Source organism: Rhinolophus sinicus, chromosome 3 (assembly GCF_057876585.1).
Source record: "Rhinolophus sinicus isolate RSI-liver-muscle chromosome 3, RSI-T2T, whole genome shotgun sequence".
NCBI classification, from domain to species: Eukaryota; Metazoa; Chordata; class Mammalia; order Chiroptera; family Rhinolophidae; genus Rhinolophus; species Rhinolophus sinicus.
The window spans coordinates 101,769,004-101,792,690 of NC_142503.1; the positions used below are offsets into that span (position 1 = coordinate 101,769,004).

The window sequence follows — 23,687 nt, forward strand, 5'->3', positions numbered from 1 at the left end:
TCAACCCAAATGCTTTAATGTTTAATGGCCCCTCTCCAGGGCCCACACCCTTATTACAAACCTCAATGAGGCTACGAGCCCAGCTTGCCAGCCTCTCGGCTCAGTTTAGCACTGTAAGGTGACCTACAGCAGGCTGGTGGTGCTCCAGCTTGGACAGCAGCGACATCCTCAGTCCACATCTTTGGAGACCTCCCAGAACTGAGCAGTCATCACTCAGCCTGTCCCTTCCAGTCCCTGCGGCTGCCTGGCTTCCAGCAAACACACAGCTTTCTTGGGATAACACACCAGGTGGGGTTGACAACTCAGGGAAGCCACCAGTGTCAATTCAGGACAGGCCTGGGACCTCCTCAGAGCAGCAGGCCCAGAACAAAGATGCCAGCCCCAGGCCATATCCCTGCACCCCTGTAGCAGGGGAGGGGAGGGGCAGGCTCCCTCAGGGAGCTACAGGCCCAAACCCTGGGGCGACTCTAGAAAGTGTGGGCGTCATATACTCTGTCTACTGTACCACTCCAAGATAACCAAGTCCCAGTGGAGGAAGGTTCTGCCTGGGGTCTGGGCCCATCCTAGGGAAGGAGCAGAGAGAAAACCATGATGGGTGTGTGTCAGGCATCACCCCCACAACAACCCTGTGAGGTAGGCTGTGTTGTCCTGTTTTACAAATGGGGAACTGAGGGCTCAAGAGAGGAAGGAAGTAACTTGCCAGGTTACACAGCAAGAAACACAGGAGCCAGGATCCAAGCCCAAGTCATTTGGGCTCTAAAACCCACATCTTCTCCAAGAAGAAACAGGAAATAGTCCTTCCTAAGAGCAAGCCTCAAGTTAAAAACTCAGGGACTGTCATGCCAGCGGGAGGGGATGGGGGGCGTGAAGGGGGGGCGTGCGCAGGTGAGAGCCAGAGAAACTCGTTGGGCATGTCCACCCGACCCTGAACAGCTGTGCAGGTGGAAGGGAGGGGTACAGAAAGTGATCCCCAAACAGTAGCTGTCCAAACAGCACGAGTCACCAGCACTACAGGTAATGGCTCCGGTTGCCCAAAAGCTGTGCGTGGGGCGCTGGCTGGGCTGCGCCTGAGGTCTTGTGGCCCCAAGTGGGCAGTGCCAGGCCATTGAGCCAGGCGGTTTCCAGCAGACTGCGAAAGCGGGCCCTCAGTGTGGAGCTGCATGGGCTGGTGATGGGAACAGGAACAGGTGAGGCACCGCGGTACCCTCCCCCAGCAGTCGCCTCTGCTTTCTCCTGACCAGGGGTTGGTGGCTTCCTCCTGGGCTTCCTGGCTTTGGGGACGGAAGACTTCTGGGCCAGGGCTAGGCTGTCTGGCTCATCTCTGGCCACGGTGGGTTCTGAGGAGGAGGGCACAAATCCAGCCTCAGCCTCCAAGACACCTGGAAAATGAACACAGTCAGGATACAGACTCCAACAGCCTCAGGGCCTCTCTCCTGGCCTCCACAGCCATCTACACCAGTGCTTCTATTCTGTTCCAGGCCAGTACGGCCCAGCAGGGTGACAGAAATCAGACCCTTCTTCCCTACATGGGCCCGCTGGCCAGACCATCACGCCGAGAGGGCGTGCTTCTCCCCAAGTGACGCCAGAGCTCATTCTGATGAGGACACCGCTCAGGCGAAGCTGTTTGGGTGCAAAGACAAGAGGAAAGGGGCACAACAGGCCAGGAACCATTAGCCTGGTCCAAAGGCCCACTGTACAGATGAGGAAACTGAGGCATGGAGAGAGGGCCATACAGCACAGAACACCATCTTTCTGCTGGAGCCCAGGCAGGGACTGCCATGAAAGCAATGCCCAGACACAGCGGGGTATGGGAGGGGGCTCCTGACCAAAAGCATACCTACTTAGAAGGGAGGCTGCCCGGGGAACACTATCTAAGGACACCACAGAGGCATGGCACCCAAAAGATGGTGGGGAGGACCCATAGCTCAGTGAGGGAGTGGGGACCGGAGTACCAAAATCCAGCCAGTGGCAGGAAGCTGGGCCCATATTTTCTCACCAGGTCCGACTCCTGCAGGCCCACTCAGAGCAGACAGGGACTGTGAAGAGCCTGGGCCCCACTGTCCAGCACGCAGCCCAGGAAAAATGACCCGTCTGTCTCTGGGCCACAGACAGCCAATTGTATAGGGAGAAGACAGGGCTGGGGCGGCCTCTGAATGATGCATGATACCCACCCACATTCTCTCACTCAAAATAGAAAGCTCATATTTATATTTTCTTTTCACCGTTAGGTCAACTACCCCAACTTCTTAAGTGCTTTGGGGTCAGCAATTTTTGTCACCCAGACTGCAAGCTCCACACTTGCCCCTCATTACCCCAGGCCCCTTCTCCACTGGACCTGGAGCCTGAACCAGGTAAGAGCCCAGGGCTTGCAAGGCTGTCAGGACAGGGAGGGGACAAGGAATAGTTCTATGGATACAGCCCGGACAGACTTGGTGGTAAGAAGGCAGGAGAGCGGGGAGAGACAGACAGAGCGGGATTCGGGCATTGATACCAGATCTCCTGATGCAGGAGAGGCAGCAACGGACACCTTGGGGCACCGTCACCAAAGTCCCGGAGGAAGCAGTGAGATAGTGTCACACTATGTGACACCGCAGCAGCTCCTGGGGGCAAGATCAAGCTACTGAACTGATCAGGTGGTGGCCCGGGACACACAGAGCGCACTGGAGGGCAATGTGCACCATTTAGTTGGGAAAAGCAAACTGCAAATCAAGGCCCCAACTCATTGGGAAACTTTTGTGACTGCAAATACTCGGGAAGACTGAAAGCTGCACACCAGAGAAGGCAACCGTGTTGGGGCTGGAGCTCAGAACAGGGAAGGCTAGGCGGTATAGACACGGGAAACGACATCAGATAGAAAACAGGGCCAGCGTAGACCCCAAGAGCCCAAAGCAGCCTGCAGCAAAGACACAGAAAGCACAGCAGAGGAGGGGGGCAGATTCGGGAGGACGCAGGGCCAGGATGGCCAGGAAAGCGTTTCCATGTGGACAGAGCAATTGGCATGTTCAGAGGCTTAAAGGCTATGAAGGCTCTCAGGGATGCCTGGAGGCTCAGAGCCCACCCAGCAGGCCAGCTCCTCCCCTGGCCCCAGTTCTGGGGCCTCCTTGCCCTTTCCAGAGGCCCAGGACCCCCTCAGCCTCTGGCTGTGAGCACACACAGGCCACACACCTGCCACTCACACAGCTCCGGCGGTGACTGGGGCAGTTGTGTGCTCACCCAACTGGCGGCGTACACAATCCCGCCACTGCAGGCCTAGCAGGTCAGGGTAGATGTCAGGCAGCTGGCGCAGTGCCAGCAGTTTCAGCATGCGTGAGGTGCATCCCCGCAGCGCCCGCTCCCGCAGCGCCCGCTCCTCGGACAGTGTGGTGGGCCGGAGCTCCACGCGGTGCTCCTGCAGCACCAGGTCCACGGATGCAGGGGGCAGCCTTGGGAAGAGCCGCTCCTTCACCAGGTGGATGGGGACAAAGATGGCACCAGCCCGCACCACGTGGGGGAAGGGACACTGCTGCGTGCACACAAAGCGCTGCAGCTGGGACAGCAGCTTGCCCAGCAGCCCCTGCACACCCTGGCAGTCCTGCCACGCTGCCTGGCCCCAAGGCCCGGCCATCTCAAGCCATTCACGCAGCTTCTCAGGCGGGGAGTGGGCCACCGAGCCCGAGATGGCGTCACACAGGGACTCATGCAGTCCTGCAAAGTGCTGCTCTGGGGAGTCCACTGTGGCAGGGGCAGAAGCTGGGGTCGGAGCCTGAGCTGGAGAAGGCGATGGGGCGGCAGTCTGGGCTGTGGTTGCCACGGCCACAGCTGGAGGGCTGGGCAGCGCCAGGTCGAAGCAGGCCACGGGCAAGGGCTGGGTGAGAAGCTGTAGTCCGATGGGCACAGACGTAGGGGTGGGAGAAGGCTGAGCAGAGGCAGGGGCTGAGGTGGGGACGGACGGGACCACGGCTGCAGGCAGGGGTGCGGGCCGGAGGATCTTGAATTTTCGGAACATGAAGGCCACGGAGCTGTGGAAGTTGGTCTTTGGAGTGGCTTCTGCGGTCACTGGCACCTCAGAGACTGTGCTCCCCAGGGGTGAAGCATCCATGGCTGCAGGAGGCTTGGCGTGCACTGCAGGACTAGGATCCTTGGTAGGAGACTCTACCACAGACTTCTTCACACTCAAGTCCAGTGCCACCTCCTCCCTAAGTGAGCAGTGCACCCCCGAAGGGGCCTCCTGGGTGGGAGGGGTCCCCCTGGAGTCTTTGTCACGGCTGTCCTTGGGAGCTGGGGGTGCGTCAGGCTCAGCTGCGGCCTCTGGCCCCTGCACATCCAGGTAGTCACGGTAGGGGGCCAGGCTGAAGACGTTGTCAATAATGGGCATGGGCGGAGAGCCTGACGGCAACGCAGCCTCGTTGCGTGGAAGAGCCCGGCGCGCTTGCGCACAGTGGGGGAGCGCCGGGGGGGTTCGGGGAACTGGACTGTCTGCGATAACAATGGGTGCCCCAGGGTGCTCACTGAGCTGGGGCTGGAGTTTCTCTTTCCTGCAGCTAGGCAGCCACACTGTGTCCTCGGCTTCCCGTACCAGCTTCTCTGCAGGCCTCACAGGCTCTGGGCATGGCTGACTGGCAGGCACAGGCTGGCACGCCCGCTGGAAGGCACCGGGCTGCGGCACAGCCTGCACACAGTTCTGGGAAGGCGGTGACCCTCCGAGCCCCGGGGATGCTCCACAGAGAGAGAGGTCCTCCCTGGCATAAGGAAAGCCCAGAGTCTGGGGGGCAAAGTCCAGTGGGCACCGTGGAGTGATAGGTGGCTCCAGCTTGAGGCTTGGTGAGGGTGCTGGGAGGGGAGCAGGGGAATAGGAATAAGTGTCCAGCCCCACTGGGGGCATACAGTGTGTCTGGGCTGCCTGCTGCCTCAGGTAGGGGCTGTTCAGCCCACCAGCTGGGTACCCAACCCCCTTGTGGGCTCCCAGAGGCTGCAGTGGGGGAACTGAACTATAGTTGCTCTGCTTCTCTGGGTGGCGACAGGCTGGAGGGCAAGACAGGGCCTGTGGAGGGTGGGGCAGTGGGTAGTGGGATGGTACTGTATCCTGGTAGGTTGGCCCTAGGGGTTGAGCCAGCTGGGTCCAAGGACTGGGGGGTCCCTCGGACAAAGCCTGCTTGGGGTCAACAGAGTAAGGACCTGTGTACTTGGAGGCCAAGAAGCCCGGGCTGTGGATGGTCCGATACTTGTCCAGGAATGTCTGGCACGGGGAGAAGCTCCCTGATGCTTGGCACGGGGAGAAGCTCCCTGAGGAGTCTCTGCCAGATCCCCCAGCTGGCACCCCACGCAAGAAGGTGCCATCCAGGGACTGGCCCTTGCCAGGAGCCAGAGTCAGAGAACAAGGTGGGTCGGCTGGGGGTATTAGGGGCCCAGCCACCATTGTCCAATCAACATCCAGTGACCTCTTCGCTGCCCCTTCCCCCAGGCACGTTGAGAGCCCGTAACACAGAGGGCTGCGATAGACAGGTTTGGGTGCTGCCAGCGGCGGGCCTGAGTAGGAATGAGCCTGGGGACTGAACGGCAGGAGTTCGACAGGACCAGGGTCCCGCACCTTCTCAGAGCTCTCTGCTGGTGGACGGTAGAGCAGGCAGCCAGTCAACAGGTTGTCTCCCCGAAGTGGGGGTCCTGCCACGCTGGTAGGATACAAGGGTGGGTACGGGGTCCAGGATGCCAACCGCTCAGACCCTACTTTGGGGGCACTCCCCATGGGGCAGGAGAAGTAGGCACCCTTGTAGCTGCAGGGGTCCTGGTTACCAGCAGAGGGAGGCAAGTTGTGCCCAGGCCCAGAGTCGGCCTCCAGGCGGGGCAGCTTGCCATACATCACAGGCCCCAAGGTGCCCAGTGGCCGCTTCTCCGACATCACTGTGAAGGCTTCAGCCCTCCGGGGCCCCAGCTACTCAGCTGCTGACCTGGAAGACAGAGGGAGAGGCATGGGCTATCAGGGAGAGAGGCATGGGCTGTGAGAACAGGCCACAGCTAAGCAATACAGAACCGCTGCTCTTGCTGGCTTATTGCCACACCTAAGAACTTGGCACTTACTGTGTTTCCCCTAAAACAAGCTGGACCATCAGCTCTAATGTGTCTTTTGGAGCAAGGATTAATATAAGACCTGGTCTTACATTATAGTAAAATAAGACCAGGTCTTATATTAATCTTTGCTCCAAAAGATTCATTAGAGCTGATTGTCCAGCTAGGTCTTATTTTTGGGGAAACACGGTAGTACATGCTCAATAAAGACTGAATGAATGCGTGCATGAGCCATATAACACAGAAATTCCCAGCTTTATTGTTTAAGCTTCAGAACCCTTTGTTAATGAATTCTTATGCAGCCACCCTACACATACTCCCCTACCTCCACTTAGGAGCCCCTGTTCTGCATTCCTCCACATGACTCCCAAGACCCGTCGTTGGGCTTCAGACTTTGCAGGACATAGTCTGAAGATCATTTTGTTGGCTACTCCTCTCCTCCATATACAGATGAGGAGACCATTCAACCAAAAGTAACTGATGAAAGAGATGGGACAAGAGGCAGGCTTCCTACTTCCCATGACAAGCTCTTATTCTAAGATGCCATAGTGATCTTAAGATGCCCACTACAGCCAAAATGGGGAATCGGGCATTGTCTACAAATTCAGATTCCCTGTGACACTGTTTCCAAAGAGGGCCATATATGCAAAGCAAACTCCAAATGCCAAAAGAGCCAAGACCAAAGAATGAGGCAGACAAGTCCAGCTTGTCGATTAATGAGTTTAATAGGGAACGTATGGACAGAAACGCAGTCCTGGGCGGCAGCAAAACAAAATGGATCCCAGCACCTTCCACCCCCCCCCAGACCATATGCTTGATTCACCTACGCAGCGAGAATGTGGGTGATCGAAGGGATCAGGTGCCGTGAGGCTCTGGTGCCAGAGCAAGTTAAGAGCTAGATAACATCAAGGGCAACTTGCCCCGAAGGGAGAACTCATGGAAATCCTGTAATCAGACCAGAGCTCTGTGTACATATTCCAGAGCTCACTCAGGGGAAACGGAAGGGGTCATGGGTCCAGGTTCACCAAGATATCAAGATGGCAGATCAGCTTTAAGATGGAGTCATTTATGTTCCACACAAGATCTGACTTGCCAGTCCTATTAAAAATGGCAGAAGCTAGGCCTGGAATCCAGGTATCTAGGCCCAGAGCAACACAAATACTGTTTTTGGTTCCGGAGGGTGGAGATGACCCTCAGAGGTGGCCAGGTGCATCACTTTAGCCCCGCCCCCAGCAGGAGAGCCAAAGTTGTCCTGTAGATGGCGCTGTGGCACCAGCTGGAAGGCTCCAAAATTGTAGGGGAGAGCCTGTGTTGATCTTAGTCCCTAAACTACAGTTGGCTATTCCAAGGCATATGGGGGCAGCACAAGACCAGGACAAGCAGGTGGGGAGGAAGGAGGATGTGAATGTCCAGGGAGGGAGCCAATACCGCCCACAGAGCACTAGTTGGCAACTACCCCCATTGTACTGATGTTAAAACTGAGTGCCAGAAAAAGACTAAGGCCCTGAATGAAGCAAAGTCAAGCAAGGATTGGGACCCAGGTCCAGAGAGGTCAAGCGTGGGTTTCCTCAAGGCAGCAGGTACCACCCAGTGATCTATTAGGGGTCATGAGGCCAGTCTGTTGGGCCACATTAACCTGCCTCTACCTCCCCCAGCACCCTGTTTCCTGAAACCCTCAGGTGGCTTAAAAAGAATGAATCAGCTCAGTCTTGCTACGATTAGGCCATGGGCCAGGTGTCACAGGTTTCTATCACCAACAAGCCAAGACCAGCCCCCTCTTCCAGCCCTCTCCTCCCTTCTGGCTGGTGGCCATTGACAACCACAGGCTCAGAGTTAGGCCAGCACATTTGGGGACAGGAAAAGCCAAAGGTGGTAAGGTATGGGGGCCCACTCCCATCACAGCCTAATGGCACCAAGGAAACCAGGTGGGACTCTCAGACAGCTGGCCCACCTCCTGGCCAGCCTAGAAAACGGATGCCCCAGAGAAAGCAGGGAGGGGCATCAGGACCATAGGCCCGACAGCAGTGCCCTGTAACAGGGACCTGCATCCTAGGGGGACGCAGCTTTGCAAGAAGGGGTTGTACGGTTGTGGGGTGCTAAGCCCTGCCATCTGCCCTGGGGAGCTCTGGAGTAATTAAGTGCTGGCTCTGGTCTCACCTCCCTCACATGCTCCTTGGGGCCTCCCCATACCCACCTCCAGTACTAGGAATCCTTCTCTCCTGGGCTCTGTCCACTGTGTGCCCTTCGCCCTAGAGACTTCCTGAGACCCCTCCCCCCGCTCCCCGGGGACGCAGCCAGGAGAGGTGAGGCCACTTGGCACCCTCAGGAGTCTTTAGGAGAGAGATGGGTGTTCCAGGGAGCCATCAGAGGACTATGAAGGGGAAGGGGGTGACTTTACCTCCTGACAATAGGAGATGGAGAGCACAGTACACACTCCCTTAAGCGAGGCTCCTCCCCACTCAACGCAATAGCCAAAAGTAGGTGTCTCCTTCCCTGACCCACGTAGTGAGGCAGTACGGCAAGCAATTGCTTGAAGGAGGGTGGGACTCCAGGCCGCAAGGTCACATCATCCTTTGGGCCAGTTTGCTGGCTGAGGTTGGAGTTGGGCTGGGAGGCCCCAGCTCAGCCAGGGCCCAGGGCAGGGTCCGTAAGAGCCCAACAGAGCTTTGTCACCCCCACCCTAAGCAGCAGGGGAGGCAGCCAGCTTGTGGCCCAATTCCCTTTTTCACCTCTAGGGGTTCTCCGGATAGACGTTGGGAAAGACCAGGAAGAACAGAGTGATCCTGCCCAGCTGTGGCCTGCGTCTGGCCTCTCTCAGAGGACTGAATCGGACCCCCTCCCCGTGTTCTCACACCTCCTGGAGCTGAGGTTCTGGGCCCCGCTTTCGCTAGAACGGAAAGTGGGCAGCCCAGGCTACAGTACAGGGAAAGGAGTCAGCGGATTGGCCTCCACCCACTTTCCTCCGCCTTCCCCGCCTATAATTTCGTTGCTTGGGGCCCTCAACCGACCTGGCTTTGGGGCTTCCGGGTATCCCCACGCTCTGCCCAGCGGCACTAGGGCGCACGTGCACCCCAGCAGGCTGATGTACAGGCCGCCGCCACGCATGCAAACCCGTGCCTGCAAGTATGTGCGTGGCCCACATCTGCACACACGCTCCTCCAGAACTGCGTTCTTGCCTCGCTCGGGCCCCGGCACACGTGTGCACGCAGGCAGGCCCTCGCACCGAGCCCCCACCGACCGACACCCAAAGACTGGCGGGAGACTCGGAGCAGGGGGCAGCCCGGCCGCAGAATCCGGGCAGCCACTGCCTCAGGGCGATCCCGCCGGCCTGGGCTGCGTCCAGAGGGTGAGTCAAGCCGTAGCGAGGAAACCGCAGGGCCGCCCCGTCCCAGTAGGGTGCGTCCACGGCCCCGCGGTGCCTCAGTGCCCGCCGCCCAACAGGCCCAGACCCCTGCCGCCCCCTCAGCTCCGCCCGGGCAGTCCACGTGAGCCGGACCCCGCGGGAGGTCCGAGGGCTCGGCCCGCGCTCCTTCTCGCCAGCCCTGCGCCGGGGCCCCGCCGGAGCTCCAGAGCCCTACTGGCCCCGGGAGCCTCGAAGTCGGGGGAGAGTAGGAGCAGCGGCGCGACCCCGGCCCCGCAGCATGTTTGCAGGGGGCTGTGGGCCGGCGGCAGCCAGGAGCTGCCCCACCTTGGCCCAGGCCCGGCGCGCTCCATCCCCGGACCGGCCGGTAGGGGCGCCCTGGGGTAGCGCCGCCTGCCCCTTCCCCACGCGCCTCCCGCAAACTCGGCCCAAGTTTCCGCGCCGACCAAGCGGGCGAGCTCCTACCTGCAGGGCGCCAGGCTGCCGGCTGCCGGCTGCCGTCGCCCAGGGCCGCGGCAGCATCCTCCAGCGCCGCTGAGGCCGCTGGTCCTTGTCTGGCCAGGCCCTACGCGGGAAGTCGCGGTGAGCTCCGAGCCCAGAGCCACCCTCCTCGCGGCCGTTCGCGCCGCCGCCGGGCGCCGTCTGCGGTCCCAGGCGGGGCGGGTTGGGGGCGGAGCGGGGGCGGGGCGGCTGGCGCGGTGGGGGCAGAGCCCGGCTGCGCCTCTGGGAGCCTGCGCTCCCTTGAGCCCGGGGTGTCGAGGGCCTGCGTGGGCTAGCCCTCCAGGGACTCACTCGGCCAGGGGCGCTGTGCACTGTCTGTACTCACCGCACTCCGCGAACCAGTGCCCGTCGCGCCCATCGCACGCCTCCATTCAGCCACTCCGTTACATCATTCATTCATTGCCACTTTCTGGCTACGTGGCCTTGTGTATGACACTTGACCTTCTTGAGCTTCAGTTTCCTTATTTTAGTAAAACTGGAATTACATTATAGTAGTGGTGCTGTAAGGCTTAGAAGAGGTTGTATTAAAATACCTGGCACACAGTAGGTTCTCTGAATCCCTTGGCCAGTACTAGTGGCATTTCGTAGTGGAATGAAGAAGAACTCCTTAGCCGTCCCCTAATCTCGGTGCAACCAGCAAGGACAAATTCCAGACAAATTGTGGGGGCGGAGCCCCAGAGAGTAGTTTCCAGGCTCTCGGCCTCACATAGACAGGTGCTGGCTCAGGTAGTAAATGGCCAATTGTGATTGCATGGCCATCAGCTGTGGCTAGTTGGCCGTCAGCTGTAACCAGTGAGCCATTGGCCACAATATAACTGCTGTGGCTACGAGGAGGGAGAGAGGGAGAAGAGAAGAGAGAAAGAATGGGGCTAGCAAGAAGATGGCGGCTGGGCTGGCAAGCGTGGATGGCGGTTTGCGGACAGTGTGGATCCAGCCTCCAGTGAGAGTATAGTGCCGCCAGAGAGAATAAAGTGGTATGACTCCCCTACCTATGGCTCCGTGGGTGTTCCTTTTTGGCCTCACCATATCCTGCGTTCTTGTATGGGGAGCGGGAGCAGAGACCCCGCAGGGTCTCCCGCACGACAAATGGCGCAGCGAGCAGGGTCTCCCGCATGACACATGGCGTAGTCGGCAGGATATGGTGCCGGCCAAAGCTCTCCAAAGGACGGTGGAGCAGTTTGTGTGTATGAACACCCAGTCTGAGGAAGACCAGGAGGAGCAGCTGCCGGAGAGCTGGACCCCCGTGGAGGGGTGGGAGGACGTGGACGTTTCTCCCACCAGCACAGGAAAAGCCATGCAGCTGCTGGAGAGATGGAGCCCCGTGGAGAGGTGGAAAGATGTGGACGGTTCCCCAACCAGCACAGGCCGGAGAAAGCGAAGGTCGTTGCAGTCCTGTGGGCCGGAGAAGTTCCTGCTCAGGCAGCCCGGATGCAGGACTTGTAGTCCCAGGAGGTAACGCTTGCTGAGTCCTCAGTGGGAGATGAGGGTGAGGTCAAGGTCGTCCCTCACCCCCAGGACAGCCCTGGTGAATGACTATGGACTATGGGGAATTGCCTTCCATCCCTAATTTAATGGACCGCTTGACTGTTTGTTTGGGAACTGTTGTTAGTGGAACTGGGGGACTGTTTGTTTGGGAACTGTTGTTAGTGGAACTGGGGGATATTTGCTTTTGTCTCTTGACTGGCCGCCATTGAGAATATGTAAGCACCTTGATTGTGAGTCGCTGTTGTTCCAGCAGGGTACCCTGAGAGGCACAGAGAGAGTGGCAGTGCGCTGAGAGGTCTGGCTGAGCCCTGAAGATACCCTGGCTGTGCCCAGGAAGTCGGGCTGTTCCCAGAGAGAGTAGAGCCCTGGCTGAGTCCAGGAAGTTTGGCTGAGCCCTGAAGATACCCTGGCTGTGCCCAGGAAGTCGGGCTGTTCCCAGAGAGAGTAGTAGAGCCCTGAAGGTACCCTGGCTGTGCCCAGGAAGTCGGGCTGTTCCCAGAGAGAGTGGCGGTGCCCTGAGAGCCCTGGCTGTGTCCAGGAAGTGTGGCTGTGCCCACAGAGAGTGGCGGTGCCCTGAGAAGCCCTGGCTGTGTCCAGGAAGTGTGGCTGTTCCCAGAGAGAGTGGCAGTGCCCTGAGAAATCCTAGCTGTGCCCGGGGAAACTAGTGGTACCCTAAGAAGTCCAGGAAGTCTGGCTGTGCCCAGGAGTACTGGTGGTGCCCTGAGAAACCCTGGCTGTGTCCGGGAAGACAGGTGGTACCCTAAGAAGTCCAGGAAGTCTGGCTGTGCCCAGCAGTACTGGTGGTGCCCTGAGAAACCCTGGCTGTGTCCGGGAAGACAGGTGGTACCCTAAGAAGTCCAGGAAGTCTGGCTGTGCCCAGGAGTACTGGTGGTGCCCTGAGAAACCCTGGCTGTGTCCAGGAAGACAGGTGGTACCCTAAGAAGTCCAGGAAGTCTGGCTGTGCCCAGGAGTACTGGTGGTGCCCTGAGAAACCCTGGCTGTGTCCGGGAAGACAGGTGGTACCCTAAGAAGTCCAGGAAGTCTGGCTGTGCCCAGGAGTACTGGTGGTGCCCTGAGAAACCCTGGCTGTGTCTGGGAAGACAGGTGGTACCCTAAGAAGTCCAGGAAGTCTGGCCGTGCCCAGAAGCACTGGTGGTGCCCTGAGAAACCCTGGCTGTGCCCAGAGAGCCTGGCTGTGTCCAGGATATTGCATTCACCCCCAGGCTCCTCGCGCAGGTCCCCTCGCGGAAGACGCTTGTCGCGTAGATTGTGAGGCGAGAGCCTGTAGGGGTGGAGTGTGGGGGCGGAGCCCCAGAGAGTAGTTTCCAGGCTCTCGGCCTCACATAGACAGGTGCTGGCTCAGGTAGTAAATGGCCAATTGTGATTGCATGGCCATCAGCTGTGGCTAGTTGGCCGTCAGCTGTAACCAGTGAGCCATTGGCCACAATATAACTGCTGTGGCTACGAGGAGGGAGAGAGGGAGAAGAGAAGAGAGAAAGAATGGGGCTAGCAAGAAGATGGCGGCTGGGCTGGCAAGCGTGGATGGCGGTTTGCGGACAGTGTGTATCCAGCCTCCAGTGAGAGTATAGTGCCGCCAGAGAGAATAAAGTGGTATGACTCCCCTACCTATGGCTCCGTGGGTGTTCCTTTTTGGCCTCACCATATCCTGCGTTCTTGTATGGGGAGCGGGAGCAGAGACCCCGCAGGGTCTCCCGCACGACAAATGGCGCAGCGAGCAGGGTCTCCCGCATGACACAAATGTATCTCAACTCCTGTTAGGGCACCACACCTGTGTGAGGAAGGGGTGATTTTCCCATCCCTGTAGTGAGCCAAGAATGAGGATGCTGGGGGGTTTGCTAAATGACCTCAGTGTGTACCTCTGAATCTTTTTGGCAAATCTCCCTCAAGAAAGGCCTGAGCACCTGTAGCCTGGGAGGTGGGATGGGGTGAGCATTCCCAGCCAGGAATGGTATGTTGCCCAGAGAGAAGCTGGAGGGGTGGAAGGGCTGTCCCCATTTGCCCTGACTCTCTGCGCCACCTGACTTGGGATGAGAAGCCCCTTGGTGCTGTTACCTTCTCTGAAGAAACCTGGTCCCTCACAGTTTCTGGTCTTGCCAAGAACTGGGTACAAGTGTGTGCAGTGGAGAAGGGGGATACATGTGGACATGCAAAAGTTCAGAGCAAGTTCATGGGGCAAAACCACCCAGGCCACCTGCTCAGATCCCAAAGGTCAGGGCTGCCTGAGTCAGAAGGCAGCTCAGGCCTGAGGCCACAGGTTCGAAGAGTCTGGAAGCAGCTAGAGCAGCTGGAGCTGAGGAGGAGGTAAGAATAGGAAGAGGAAGCAGAGGTCACCTGGGGTGGGGGAGGGGAGAGGGTATCACTTAGTTGAGAGCTGCAGGGTCCTTAGAAATAGTCTGGTGAGAACCGGGGAGCAGACTCAGAGATGGTTGGGTCACATAGCAGGCTGGGACAAAAAACCCAGATCTCCTGGCTCCCAGCCTGGGGATCTTCCTTCTGCCACACCTTAGCATCCGGAAAGTGTATCTGTGTTCTGACAAGCAGCGGTCATGGTCAAACCTCAGGTTACAGGCTGCTTATTCTTCGCTACTCTTACTTCTCACCAACTCTGCCCTTCCCTCCCACTCTTCCAGCACAACACCCCTTCCCCCACCTCCACCCTGCTATTGGAGGGTGAGGAGGAGGCAGTGTTCTCAACTCTTAGGGTTTAGGACGCTCAGGTGTGTGCTCAGGTGGCCAGGTGTTCTCTCCAATCTCTCTGAGCCTGAATGAGGCCCACCCAGACCAGGATACGCCTGATAGGACCCTAGGGGCCAGTTAAGAGTCTTCCACCCCACAGAGTCTTGTCCTAATTCAGGGGCACTTCACCAAGACCACAGTTCTGCTCCTTTAATCAGTGTCTTGTCCATTCCTTTTCAGTATCACTTAAACACCTTGGAATGTAAAAGAGAGGACACAGGGTAGGGGACTTGGCAGCCACTTTGTAACTCTGAGCCTCAACTTCCTTATCTGCAAAGTGGGAACCGTGAGATCTGCCTCATAGATAGAGGTGAGTGTCAAACAAAATTAGTGTGGGAAATTGCTTATAAGCTGTATCAAGCTCTGTCGAGTGTCAGTTGACTGTGAGTTCCTGAAGAACCTGACCTTGCCTTTTTCTTCTCTACCCCAAGGGTCGTGTTCAGAACCTGTGGAGAGAGGTGACTATCAAGTCTTTGTTGGATAAAGGATGGTCATCAATAGAAGGTGGCTCCCCTGGGAGCCCTCATGTGTTTATTACGCTGTAGTCTTAGAGAAGAGAAATGATATTGGAGTTAGAAGGAACAGTCTGTCATTATGTGGGCTTCCTGGGCAGAGTTAACAAAAAGTAACATAGAAGAGACTGGAGGGAGGTTCACACTCATCACCTCCTTCACCATACCAGGTCTGCACAGGCGTCTCAGGCACACGCCCCATCCACCCCACCATAGACACTAGTTACCCCTCCTGGCTCCCTGGGAATGTGAGGTGAGAGGTCAGCTCCCTGAACCTCAGATCATTACCTACAAGGTTATTAACAACAATGTGTCTCCCTCTAATGAAACCACACCTGCTGTTTACAAATCTCTTTCCTTCCTCGGAGGAGCTCATTCTCACTCCAGAGGAGGGAGATGTGGTGCTGGCAGGCACGCTACAGGCAGAGAAATAGAAAAGTATGGCACCTTTCCCCAAGACACACAACAATGGTCTCCCCAGTTCTTTCAGACCCAGCTATGAACATTGCCTCCTCCAGGGAGGCCCTCTGGACTGCTATTACAGTACTCTCTGCCCTCTCTACTTCCTTATCCCTCCCCTACTCCCACCCAGCAGAGGACTATCTCAGTGTTGGTGGGTGGGCAAGGCAAGGAGCTCCTGCTTGGAGCATGGCTCTGTGCCAGTCACTTGATAGACTTTGTCAATTAATACTCACAACAACCATATGAGGCAAGAGTTTGAAAAACAAGTAAATTGAGGTTTGACCTACTGAGCTGTGTAACCTTAGGCAAGCCCGTTGACTTCTCTGTTTGCTCCTCAGTCAAATGGGCATGATGAGAACATGTACCAGGGCTTGTGTGGATTTAATGAGTTCACAGCTTTCTCTGTAGTAAGCCCTCGACCAGAGGTAGCTGTAGAGAGGTTGGTAGGGGGAAGCGTCTTCCCCAATAGCCAAGAAAAGGAGGAGCTGGGATTCCCCCAAACCCTTCTGAGAGAAGGCTCAGGCACAGCTGGTGGTCAGGAACCCTCTGCCACACAAGTACTCGGAGCCTAAGATTGGCTGCACCAGTGGTCGGCAGTATGGGCTCAGAGCGCCTGGGTTGGCTAGGACCTGGGCGTGGGGCAGGGTTGTGGAATCTGATCGGAGTGAGCTGAGCTACTTCCCAAAGGTGCGCTGGCAAGCTGGAGCTTCCTTTCACCCGGAAGTCTGGGGAGGCAGCCCTGCCATGGTGAGCTGGGATTCAGGAGCACCCCCCCAAACTCTGGAGGAGCCCCACCCCTACCTCCAGAGGAAATCAGTCTCTCAGAGGGTGATCCCAAAGACTGGGAAAGGTGGGTGGGCCCCTCTGGAGGACAGCGCCTGCCAGCCTGCTGGCTACAAAAAAACCCACACACAATAATTTGGGGACCTTACTATAAGGAAGGGGGGAGCTCTCTGATTAATTAACAGCCAGGGTGGGTTGACTATCCTTCCCATCCTTCCTTCCACCAAATATTGAGGCCCGCCCCCAGGCTTTGTGGTAGCAGTGAGTGGGTCCCAGGTGCTGTTTCCCAGTGCAGGGAGAGAGGCAGGGGGAAAACAGTCATGGGACTCTAGTGTGGTAAGTGCTTGTGTGGGGATGAGGCTGCCATGGCTGAGAGAGGCCTAAGGAATAGGGGCTGGGCCTTGAGTCAGGGGAGGGCCCTCCATTCAGTCTGTGTCAGAGTCCAGCCACTGGGGCTTCTGGCTTGGTACTGGAAGCAATGGGAAACATTCCCTCCCTACTTACAGAGTGGTCTTTCCTATGCCCACATCTGATCCTAACTTCCCCCCGCCAGCTTGGAGCCTCCATGGCTCTCCAGTGCCCCACTCGGGCTTCTGCCTGCCTCCCAACTGCCCCTGCAGTCCCCAGAGCCAGCCAAGGCTCCTTGCTGGGTCACACCGCCATGCGTTGTAACATGCGCTCCCTCAGTCTTGGCTGCTATCTGGCTCCTTCCTTGCTAAAGCCTGTCTGCCTCTAAGGCTCAGCTTAGGCCCCATCCTCCAGTAAGCCTTCCAGAGCTCCAGGCTGGGTTTGGTCGCCTCTTCTGAGGCCTCAGAGCATTCGGCACTCATCTGTGTGCTAGCTGCAGCTCCCTGTGCTAATACTGCCTGATTACAAGCCTGACTCCCCTACTAGACTGCGGTGGGATCTCCAGAGCAGGCCCAGGGTCTGCCTGAGCTGTGACTCCAATGCCCAGCAGGGTGGAGTCAGCCGTGGTTATGGGGAGCAGGGCTCATGGCACAAGAGGACTCTGCACATCTGAAACGGAAGAAAGGCTGAAAACCCTCCCCAGGCCCAGTGGTAAGGGCCTGAAAGGAGTCTCTGCTTCCCAAAGCTCCCCTTCACTCGCCCTCTCAACCTCCCAGCTACCATCCCCCATTTCAACATGGGAAAACTGAGGCCCAGACAGGGGTAAGCAGCTGCCCAGGGTCTGGGCCAGGAGGGCCTAGAACCCAGGTCTCCTAAAGGCCTGTCCAGTCTGTACCTTCTTGTTCTGACACTGCCTCTCCATCCCATCCCCCAGACCTAGGATGGAAAAACACCTGGCTGAGCTCCACCTGCATGCCTCATGCTGCCTGCAAACCCATCCTTGGAGGCCCCCAGCCTGGGGCTGGGGGTGTGAGAAGAGGCGGGGGAGCCCCTAGGAAATGGGGAGAGGCTGATGCAGTGCTCCCTCAGTGTTGCAGCAGTCTGCTCCTCCCTCCCCGGAGCCTGGACTTCTGCCAGCCTCCCTAATCACCTCCTTTTCTTTCCCCATCCAGCGCCTCTCTCCTGGGATCCCCTCCCCCGGCCTCTGTGCACTTGGCCAGCAGCACAGCTGTTCCCAGGACGGTGGTTTGGGCCTGGGCGGCCTGTGTTCACAATCCTGACTCCTGCCCAGTGCCCGCCTCTCGTTGGTCAGCCTTTGGCCTCCATCAGGAATTACCTTCCCCCAGCTCTCCAGTTCAAAGGTCTTGGGGGGCTGCTAATCCAGTTCCTCCTGGCCCTGCCGCAGCCCCTTCCCTCAATGCTGGAGCACTCTCCCCTCCTACCGTGGGCAGGCCCATGGACTGTTCATGGAAGCCTTCCTGAGGCCGGCTGAGGCAGTGGGGTCTGGGCCAGGTGGTTGGCACTGCCCCCTCATTAGCAGCCCGCTGGGGTTTCTGTCACTTAGGGCTGGTTACCAGGCAACAGCGTTGGAGGGCTCAACTCTGGCTTGGGGCTGGCACAGGCTGCTGATGAGGGAAGAGGCTGAAGCCAGGCCTGCTGAGGCCAGGGTCACAGTAGGGAAGCCTCGTGCTCCCAGGAAGGGTGGGGGCACTGCCTCAGCTCTGCAGCCGCAGATACTCCTGTTATTGTCTTAGCTTAGACCCTTAGCCCTGCCTGAGGAAAGGGATCTCCAGGGTCCTCCACAGAAACACCCACACGCAGAGCCCTCAGGTTTCCAGAAGGCTGAGTGGGAGCAGAAAGGGACACTTTTCCCTCTTTAGGGCTCTTTGGCTCTGTGGCCTTACTGATTACCACACTGTGGCCTGAGGTGTAGACCATGAGTCAGATTTCCAGTTTTTAGGGCTTAGGCTTTGGGTCTAAATCCTGCTGTGCCTCTCAGAGGTTGTGTGACCCTGGACACACTGATTGCCTGTCTGAACCTTGGTTGCCTCACCTGTAGAATGGGATTATAACCCATGTCCTGTAAGGCAGTGCGCAGTGTAGAAAATGCTTGTCGCAGTGCCTGGCACAGGGTCTCCTCTCCAGGCCTGTTACTCACTTCCCCCAAGCCCTGCTGTGTACTCAGCCTCAAGCATCCCACATTGCAAGGAGGCAGGGTTGCACGCTTTACAGATGCTGACAACCTGCACATGGCGACCTCGCACGGTCAGGGGATTCAGGAATGTGCCATCTTCACGTCCAACAATAACCTTGTGTCCCCACCCTGCCCCTTGCTCCCCCATCCCTGCTGACTTGATTGTTTTTTTAGTTTAACACTCATATAGCCTTTACTGTGTACCAGGCACTGTTTTAAATGCTTTACAAATATTAATGTGTTTGATTTATCCAATCCATTTAATGGATTAAGTCACTTAATCCATTTATTTTATTAATCCATTTAATATATGAAATGAGTTAATGCGGAGGTGGACCAAAGAGCTGTGGGGGGACAGGGGCCTAAGCACACCCCCCTCCCATGCTGGGGTGACTTCGGCTGTGCTGCTGGCTGGATTGGACACCAGTCCTGCCTCCTGCCACAAAGCCATTGTGCACTGGTGTAGCCACAGGCAGATCAGAGTTTTAGGAAGAGCAGTGATGGCTAATTAAAACTTCTGCTCTGGGAGGCCCCCTGGGGGCCAGGATTGCCTCAGTCAGTTCTCTTGGGAAGGGCCCCTAATTGGCCCCCTGGGCCCTAGTAATGATGCAAGCTCACCAGGCAGAGGATAACAGGCAGGGAGGGAGGGAAAAGGGGGAAGGAAACAGGTTGGGAAAAAAAAACACAACAATCCTCCTCCCATGGTGAGGGTAGTGACTTGGGAGTTCCCAGACCATCTCTTAATTGCTGAGTAACTTTGGATTAGTGGCTTGGCTTCTCTGAGCCTCCATTTTCTCATTGAAGGGTAGAGATAATAAAAACTCCAGCCCTGGAGGGTTGCTGTGAGAAGATATGGATGAAAAGTACCTACCATGTTTCCCCAAAAATAAGACCTAGCCAGACAATCATCTCTAATGTGTCTTTTGGAGCAAAAATTAATATAAGATCCTGTCTTATTTTACTATAATATAAGACCGGGTATAATATAATATAATATAATATAATATAATATAATATAATATAATACCCAGTCTTACATAATACTGGGTCTTATATTAAGTTTTGCTCCAAAAGACGCATTAGAACTGATTGTCCAGCTAGGTCTTATTTGCGGGGAAACACAGTAGCACAATGCCTGGTCAGAAGTGTGAACTCATAAAATTGGAGCAGTTACTATCATGTTTTTAAACCAGTGTTACTACCAAAGGCCTTTCATACCCACAAGCTTGTCTAGTTCTGAGAGCATCCTGGGAAGGAGGAGAGTAGGGATGAGCATTCCATTGGGGAAGATGTTTAGCCTCCACCTTTCTCTCCTGGTGACCTGGGTCTGAGTCCTGGGCCCTACGAGGGTGTTGGAAGAGCAGGAACAGGGGTGACGGGGTGCTATAGGAGGTCAGACAGAAGGTCACAAGGCAGTCTGGGATTCAGATGGAACCAGAGCCCACAGGATGGAGAAGACTTAACTAGACAGAAAGTAGCAGAGATGCTTGTTGAGGGTAACAGCCTAAATAAGGGGCTGAAGAGCAAAGTGCAGAGTGGTTAGAAGCCACAGGCAGCCAGTAGGGCTAGACTTGGGATGGGCTGAGACATCTAGGCCATGTGACTGACAGCCCTCTGCTACCCTGCTAAGGCCTGGGGTCTGGCCCTAGGCTGTGAAGAGGGGAGTATGGGGAGGGAAGAGGATGCTACTTTTTTCCTTTCTGGTTGCAGCAAAGTGGAACTCACTAACTCCCCTGTCCTCTGTCTGGGGCTTAGTCTCATTCCCCATATGTGAGACCTCTATTGTCACAGCACAAAGCCATCTCCCTGGGCTCTCCAGCCCCTTTGGGAGGCCACACAGCCCCAGACCCCTCCAAGATAACCCAGCTCTGTGACGTCACCTCTGTTGTCACAAGCTGCCTCCAATAGTACCCAGCCCATGCCTGCCCAGGACAGGGCAGTGGCCTCTTTCCTCCTTGGTACTCCTACCAGAGCAGAGCACTCGGCCCTCCAGGTTCTCAGTGAACACTTCCAACAAGGGTGGCCTCAGAACACAAGTCCCTTTGGGCCAGGGCCCGGGCCATGGTGTGGAGACCAGGATGCATTTTAAGGCAGCTGGTCAGCCCTAGTAAATCAACCATTTCTGAACAAACACTGCCTGCTCTGGGCCTGGGTCTTGGGCTCCCTCCCTCCCTTCTTCCTGCAGCTCCCTCCCTTTGTGCAGTCCCCACCTCCTGTCAACCAGGCCACATGTAGCTCACTTGGCTTCAATTAGCTCAGTAATTAGCACCTCATCAGGCCTGTCTGCCTTTGCACAGCTCCTCTGGGAAGGGGTTCCAGGAGATCTCCATGACATCAGGGCCTAGGGCTGGGGCAAGGCCAGGCAAGCCCAGGGGTGAGACTGCAAGGCCCCTGTGGCCTCCCCACACCCACAGCTTGCCCCCCCACCCCCACCCCATTCACTGACATGGGTTTCCCAGCATAGGGCAATGGTGCCACCTGAGGAGCCCCACTCAGGACAGGGCTTCCTGCAGCAATCCCTCAGCTCCCACACACACCTCCTCAGCAGCTCTGCTTATTTGGGGACCCCTGGCTGGCTGGGAGCTGAGGGAGATGGGCAGGGCAGGGGGAGGGGTAGGAGGACAGCCAAGTCCCCAAGGTCTCCTAGGAGAAGGAGGCAAAGCCAGTTGGGGTCAGATCAGGAAGCTGAGGTGGAGTCGGCATACGGGTGGCCTATGGCTGGTGGACATAGAAAAGGACACAGAGGAGACACAAGGTGCTGTCTGAGAGTGTGTGGGGCCAAAGCACAGAGCAGTGGCTCTGGGGTCGGGCAGGCTGACAGGTCCCCTGACTAAGCTCAGTTTCCCCACCTTTAACATCAGGACAGTAATAGGAACAGCCCCTAGGCTCCAGAGAGGATAATAGGTGAGGTGTGGGGTGAGCAATAGTGCCATGGGGTGGGAGGCAGGTGGCAGTGGCGCCCAGGTCATGGGGCAGGAGGTGAGAATCAAGGGAAACCACCTTTTGCCCACCCTCTACCCCCACCCGACTCAGAGCTGCACTGGCTCAGGGAAAGAGGTCTTGATGGGGGCTGGACAGGGCTTCCAAAGTCTGCTCAGGCTTGGGGAGAGGGAGAGCACATCGAGCCTGGGTAACCAGTGTGAACCGCAGCACAGAATATTCAGACAGGCAGGAAGTCAGCCTGCCCCCAGCTGAGGCCCACAGACTGAGGCAGCGTGGGGCTGTGGTCAGTCATGAGACTCAAGCCCCAGCTGCAGGAGAGGCAAATAGCCTGCAGCTGGGGAGAGGCTTGGCTGGGGCAGGGCCTGCTTCCCGGGTGAGTCTCCAGTTCAGGCCAGAAAGTCCCACTGCTGCTTCGCCCTCCTGGCACTGAAACCCCAGTACTGCCTCCTTCCCTGAGATGAGCATTGCCTTCTTAGGGATGGTCTGGTGAAAAAAAATGGCACCAACCACTTAAGCCAGGCCCAAAACCCGACTTGCCACTCTTAGCTGAGGGACCTCGGGCAAGGCCCTTTACCTCTCCGAGCTCCAGGGTCCTTGTGTGAGGGATGATGACCCCGACCCAAGTTCATGGTGAGGGTCCAGTGCCCAGTGTTCCCACACACTTGAACGGGCCTGGGAGGCAGTAAGTACTCAGCGGGGCCTGTGTTCCTCCTTCCTCAGAAAGTCTTGGGACCCAAGAAAGTGTGGGGTTGGAGGCTGCTTTCCTTGCTCTGGAAGTTCTGTGAGTCAAGGCGGGGATGCCAAAAGCCAAAACCCCCTCCCCAGTCTCTCTTTCGTCCAAAGGCTCAATGTGGCGGGAGAGGGGCAGGCCAGTCCTTCCAATAACATCCCCTGCTTTCAAGCCTCTGGCTCCCTGCCCTCCCTCAGCTCCCCCAGCCCAGCCCACCGCCTAGTCCCTGTTCTTTCCCTATTCCTACCAGGATCCTGATTCGGAGGCAGCAGCCAGGAAGCGTACCAGGACAATCCTAGTATTAGGAACAAATGACCTTGAGGTGGGTTTGTTCATTTAAGGAGAAGGGACTGAACTCCATGCCTCCTTGTCACTAGTGGGCAGTCAGAGGGGCTGCCTTTGCCCTGGCACGGTCCGCTTCGCCCGATGATCCACTGAGTGGCACCCTCCAGAGGTCCAGAGGGACTTCCTGTGGCCCACACCTCGGGTGCTGTGTGCTGACCACCTCACCCTCCAGGAGCCACGGTCCCTGCTTGTTCCCAGAAGGGGCAGCTTGAAGCCCTTGAGGGCAAAATGTTTAATGAAAGAATTTTGGGGCAGCTGAGGAGATTGTGCCCACTACCCAGCCGGCTATGGGGCTGTTGGAGGTGGTAGGGAATGCTGGTGAACCCAAGAGGTGGATCTCGGCTTGGAAGTGAGGCCTGCCCTGCTTTGGGGTTTACACCAAGTTCCTCTACCAGACTAGCAAAAGCACGTTTGTGTCCTGGCTGCACCCAGCTTAACTTGGTGACTTCAGGCAAGTCACCGCACATGGCTGACCCATTGTCTCATCTCTAAAATGGGGCTGTTATGCCTTTCTTATTATGGAGGGGGGAAGGAGACCTCAAAGGAAAAGCAAGTGGCACATTGCTCACTTGCTCACTCACTCCCACCTGCCAGGGACAGGGCTGGCCCCCCACTTCGGACAACTGCCCGGGACAGCCTCTAGGGATGGGTGAATGCCCAGCTCTCCCAGCTGGACTCCCTTCTGCCTCCTCAGCGCAGAGGAAAAGGAGGCATGGGGTTACCACCTCTCCCTCCAGGTAGTCCTGTCACTTTCTGCCAGGGCACCTCCCACCCCATCTAGCCTCTACCTGCTTCTGCAAGGCCCTGAGGGCACCTTATCCCGTCCCTCCCTATTTCTCACCTGCCTTCTCTCTCACAATCCCCTCTTCTGCCCCATAGGGTGTGTGACTCCTGTGTGGCTCTAAGGCCCAGAAGTGCACCCAGCCCCCTTCATCCTCTCCTCCACTTCAAGGTCTGAGCCCAGGCTGCTCCTGCCCCACCCCTACCAAGCTGGAAGACCAGAACAATCCAGACAGGGGTTTCAGTCCCAGCTACCTCTTGCCTCAGTTTCCTCATCCCGTAATTTGGGAGTAAAAATACCTAAAGATATTGTAAATGAAAAAGGTGCTCTGTAATAAATTCAACAAATTCAGTGACAGAAAATAACCTTACAGGGTGATCTGATCATAAATTCCTAACTGAGCAGGTCATGGTGGATAGTCAACCCCCAGGCCTATGAAAGGT

At 57.1% G+C, this 23,687-nt stretch overlaps 2 protein-coding genes across 3 annotated transcripts in view; one reads left to right on the top strand and one right to left on the bottom strand.

Moving 5' to 3' along the window:
• Window positions 1-10,063, bottom strand: PRMT2IP (PRMT2 interacting protein). 2 transcript variants are annotated; one of them, XM_019751029.3, is made up of 3 exons: window positions 9,869-10,063; window positions 3,214-5,924; window positions 1-1,379 (listed from the first exon to the last, which is right to left on the bottom strand). In XM_019751029.3, the coding sequence occupies exons 2-3, from the start codon at window positions 5,873-5,875 to the stop codon at window positions 1,009-1,011; spliced, it is 3,033 nt and encodes a 1,010-aa protein (XP_019606588.3). In that variant the 5' UTR covers window positions 5,876-5,924; window positions 9,869-10,063; the 3' UTR covers window positions 1-1,008. The 2 variants fall into 2 exon arrangements, with proteins under 2 accessions (XP_019606588.3, XP_019606589.3); XM_019751030.3 differs by having other exon boundaries at window positions 3,166-5,924.
• LOC109457836 (uncharacterized) overlaps window positions 7,301-23,687 on the top strand; it is a 22,448-nt gene continuing 6,061 nt past the window's right edge. Inside the window, exons 1-3 of the mRNA XM_088796927.1 lie at window positions 7,301-7,336; window positions 8,296-8,345; window positions 8,557-9,388. Of these exons, the coding sequence (XP_088653053.1) occupies window positions 7,301-7,336; window positions 8,296-8,345; window positions 8,557-9,388 (918 nt within the window). The remainder of the gene's footprint in view (window positions 7,337-8,295; window positions 8,346-8,556; window positions 9,389-23,687) is intronic.

What these genes read in the sequence shown, in the direction of transcription:
- PRMT2IP (XM_019751029.3), bottom strand. Translation starts at nt 5,875, where the DNA reads ATGTCGGAGAAGCGGCCACTGGGCACCTTGGGGCCTGTGATGTATGGC. An exon ending in TTGTGTACGCCGCCAGTTGG is followed by an intron (nt 1,380 to 3,213) that starts GTGAGCACACAA and finishes TTCATTTTCCAG; the next exon opens with GTGTCTTGGAGGCTGAGGCT.